At 31.7% G+C, this 4,332-nt stretch overlaps 1 protein-coding gene across 2 annotated transcripts in view; it reads right to left on the bottom strand.

Annotated features, from left to right (window-relative positions):
* LOC107667825 (dedicator of cytokinesis protein 1) overlaps positions 1–4,332 on the bottom strand; it is a 288,581-nt gene that overhangs the window by 224,664 nt on the left and 59,585 nt on the right. Inside the window, exons 12-14 of one of the 2 annotated variants that reach the window (XM_016459540.1) lie at positions 3,248–3,387; positions 1,050–1,175; positions 414–538 (exon numbers count right to left, since the gene is read on the bottom strand). In XM_016459540.1, coding sequence (XP_016315026.1) covers positions 414–538; positions 1,050–1,175; positions 3,248–3,387 — 391 coding nt within the window. The remainder of the gene's footprint in view (positions 1–413; positions 539–1,049; positions 1,176–3,247; positions 3,388–4,332) is intronic. The other variant, XM_016459550.1, reaches the window with a different exon arrangement.

Below are 4,332 nucleotides of genomic sequence, written 5' to 3'. Positions count from 1 at the left end.
TATGTTGTATGAGTTTATAATCATAATAATTAAATGTGCTGCATGACATTTACTTAATTAAATTGCAGCCTATTTGATATATATATATTATTGGTTTATTTACATAGCGACAGTACAAAAAAAGAAAACTGATTCCGGCCAAAAAAGCTGAAAAATATGCATTATACATAGAGAGCATAGCATAAGCTCATTTGCATCTTAGGTCCTTAGAAAATGGATGACGAGAAATAAATAAATAAATAAAAACTCTAACATCCCTAATATTACCAATATAATAGCCATACATACACGTAATAAAAAAAAAAAACTTGCAACATATAGAAATACATTTTAACATGCTTAGTCATCTACTGCTTTAACTGAATCTGGATTATTTATTATAATGTGCATCACACACACTGACTGTGGATTACCTCCAGTTTCTTTCCATCTTCATCATGTACAGACATGGTGACCTCCACGTTTTTAGGCGTCGTCTTACTGCCTTTATCAAAATCCCCCTGAACCAGTGTCACGTAAATGTCATTCCGAACATCACCTACAAAAACACACACAAAGTCTCAGTGTCGCTTATTAACACGATCGATGTGTGATCTACAGCTAAATATAGCCAGCTTAAAATACAGACCTTTTATTAAGAAAATGCACAAAAGTAGCTGAAAAAGTGTTGCTTGCACATCCACTGGTCATAATCAGCATGTCAGTGTTGTTTATACTCAAGTCACACTTGGAATTAAATAGCTGCTGTACCTTTAAGTTTTCCAAATGTAAATTGATTGTTTAATTTTTGCATGTGAAATGAATATCAGCAACAGCATGAATGCATGCATGAAACTGTTTGCAAAACTCTGAGAGGTTTTTTGTTGATATGTAAATGTGGATAGTCATGTGATAATGTCCATTATGACAAGTTCCTCATTACTGCAGCGTAGTTTTCATGAACGGTCTGGGTGAGCTTTTCATTGTCACTGTTCTATGTTAACTGTAGTTCAAAGAGGAGCAATAAAATTATGTTTTATTGGAAATACATTCAGTTTGATGATGGATACCTGGCATGATGATTTCTGGGAAGCCCATTTTGCGAGCGACGGCGGTGGAACGGTCCACCAGGTGAGGGAAATCTTTACGGATCTGATGAATATCACCTGGAAGCAACTTCAGAGTAACCCACAAACCTGAGGACCGGAGGAACAGACTGCAGTTAAACACACACACACACTTCCTATTTGTGCTTTACAGCTCACGGGATCTTAACTCATTTTAATACCTCATTATTAGTGATCTACAAAAAATAATTAAGAACACCGGATTAATTTAATTGCTGAGAAAATACCCGCAGGAAGCAGAGCGACTGTGTTATTTAAAGAGTAGGGATGAATTGTGCTGTGAATATTTTATACTAAAACATTAAAGATTAAATTGAGCAATCTGAGCAAATAACCTGAGCTGTTCAAAATAAATGATGAAAAACGACTCTGTAGATGAACTAACAAAACGCTCAAGAAAAATTTCCAAGCCATATTTCACCTCAAATCCATAGAAGAAAACAAAAATAAATTATTTAGTTTTTTTTATTTATATATTATATATTAATTAGTTGTTTTATCTCCAAGTTCTCATTATCATAATGAATAATAAATCCTATTTATTATTGAAATAAGAATAAAAATACATTTAAAAGAAAATTACATCATGTATACATCATGATAGTATTTGTTGTGCTGAATTTAAGTATTTCTTATTTTAATAAGAAATTTTATTATTAATATTAATACTTATATTAAGTGTATATTATAGAATTTGTACTATGATAATAATACTAATACTAAATGTCAAACAAAGAAAGTTCACACCATTATAGTAATAGTATTTGTTGTGCTGAATTTAAGTTATGCTCACTTTAATGGCATAAAAATAAATATTTTGTGTGTATAACACATTATTCGCCTAATAATAATAATAATAATAACAACATATTAGGAAAAATGTTAAATAAAAAAAATATAAAGTATACATTATGATAAATAAATAAATAAATAAATAAAGACTTTTCCAGTCAGTGAATCTGTACAGGTCATTTTCAAAAAGACAGAAGAAAAAAAATGCTTTCTACCCATAATGCTTGTCACGTCACCTGAATGCCTCCATCATAAATCCTAAGTTAATTGGTCTTAATGGCTCCACCTCTATTACCCTCACTGCTGTTCCTGATTAACCTTGATCATAAATGAGAAGCACCTCTTCATATCTGACTGATCTTAGATTATACTGGAAGTTCATGCACGTTTATCTAAAAAAACTGCTTGTGATACCAGGTTGTATCATGCTAGGAATCACAGGAAGGATGGATTATATTTGTGATGTGATCTGACAGCACTGCATCCACACATATTCAGTTCCCATTCTCTTCAGCATGAACAAATTCTCATGCTTATTAAACCCAATTCAACTTTAACTAATTTTGCTCAATAACTTTGTCCTTTGTAAGATTTAGGCCCCTTTAGATTGTGAAAGTCTCTTGGCAGGAACTCAGTTTGATCGTATCTGGGACAGTGTCGCTCTCCATCTCCACACATCAGTCTTATCTTCCTGTATTTTTAACTTTCCAAACTTTAACTAGGCTACAAAATGAAGCTGCAGATCATTAACAGCAGCCAAATAACCATCTCGGCTTTCTTTTGAATCAGGAATATTTACTTATACAGATATAATTCTGTACCTGCAGGTTAATTTTTACTGTAGGCTAAAACACGGCATAAGAGAAACCTTCTGGTAATGTAGGGTCCTAGAAAATCTGATTTATTCATTTCATTTTCCTAAATTTCTATTTTTTATTGTTTTATTTTTTTCTGGCAGCTCTGGCAGTTATATGAAGGCATGAAATATTAATAATTTAACTGATATTTTTTTAAATTTAAGGAAATAAAAATTAAAAGAAGAAGTTTACGGTTACAAAAAAGGCAATATGAAATAGGCAATTATGCAATATTCCTTACAGTGCTTTAGTCATTTTATTATTACTTTGAGAAGTGCATTCTACTGTACAATAGCAATATATTTCTGTCACAATTTCTTCAAGTTGAACCAAACCTTTATTTTGATGGGTTGCCATGAAGACCTTTGAGTTTCTGCATGTTTAATGTTTATGATAATAGGTTTTTTTTTTCAAAATTAAGTGTTGAAATGCTTCTAAAAATGACTCCGAGCAGCTCTGGAGATGAAAGGTGTTCACCCCAGTGACCTTTACCTTGACCTTTGTGATTGACCTCTTTGGCGGCGATGACCTTGTTGATGACGGTCTGGAGGAAGTCGTTCTCGCCCGCCACCCTGGATGAAAAACGGGAGATGTTCAGCTGCCTGTGGCGAATGGCGTCATCCAACGCTAGCCTGGAGTTCACACGCGACAGGCAACACGCCAACGGGGAGGAGGAGGAGAGAGAGAGAGAGAAGGAAGACAAAGAGAGAAGAAGAGTAGTAGCCACAGAGAGCCAGATAAGAGTGGACATGAGCAGAAGAGAAAAAAAAAAAGAGATGGATGAAGAAAGCGAGAGGGAGAGAGAGGGAAGACACCAAACAGTGATACAGATACCATGACAGGGACAAAAGCCATTTTGTTAGCAAACAGTAATGCGGGATGGGTGACAGGAGAGACACAGAGAGATGCTGTAATTTCAGAAATGACCCTCATCTCACCCAAACACAGATGAAGCCACTGCCTCTATAAAGACACAAAACCTACTGAGCTGCCTTAATAATAATAATAAAACATCACAGTCGCACGACACGCGCATGATACCGAATTACAACAGTAATCATAGTAATTATAAAGCTAAGTAATTATAGGACATAATTAATCCAAGATGAAGGACAAGGTAAAATTTATATTGATTATAAATAAAATGTACTTTAAAATACATTTGTATTTATATTTGATATAATACAATGAAATAATATGAAATATTATATGAATATTGTATTATATGAAATTATCTGGCCCATCATTTATTATTATTATTATTATTATTATTATATACCACATATATAAATTGTTATATTATATATAATATCTATAAAAACCTTTAATAACAATAATAATAATAATTTTAAAACGTTTTTTATATATGGTATTATATATAACATTATAAACATTTTATGCATGTAGTATATATATTAATAATAATAATAATAATAATAATGTAACATACAAATTTTAATTCAGTGTAATTTTTTACATATATTTTAAATAACATATATAATATACAATAAAAAAATAATAATTATTAATTGTTTATTATATAAATATTTACATTTTTATATTATAATGTAAATAAC

This window comes from Sinocyclocheilus anshuiensis, unplaced genomic scaffold (genome assembly GCF_001515605.1).
Source record: "Sinocyclocheilus anshuiensis isolate Anshui unplaced genomic scaffold, SAMN03320099.WGS_v1.1 scaffold493, whole genome shotgun sequence".
In the NCBI taxonomy this organism is placed as follows: Eukaryota; Metazoa; Chordata; class Actinopteri; order Cypriniformes; family Cyprinidae; genus Sinocyclocheilus; species Sinocyclocheilus anshuiensis.
Note: the sequence above shows the minus strand (reverse complement) of the source record. Positions and strands in the feature narration are given on the sequence as shown.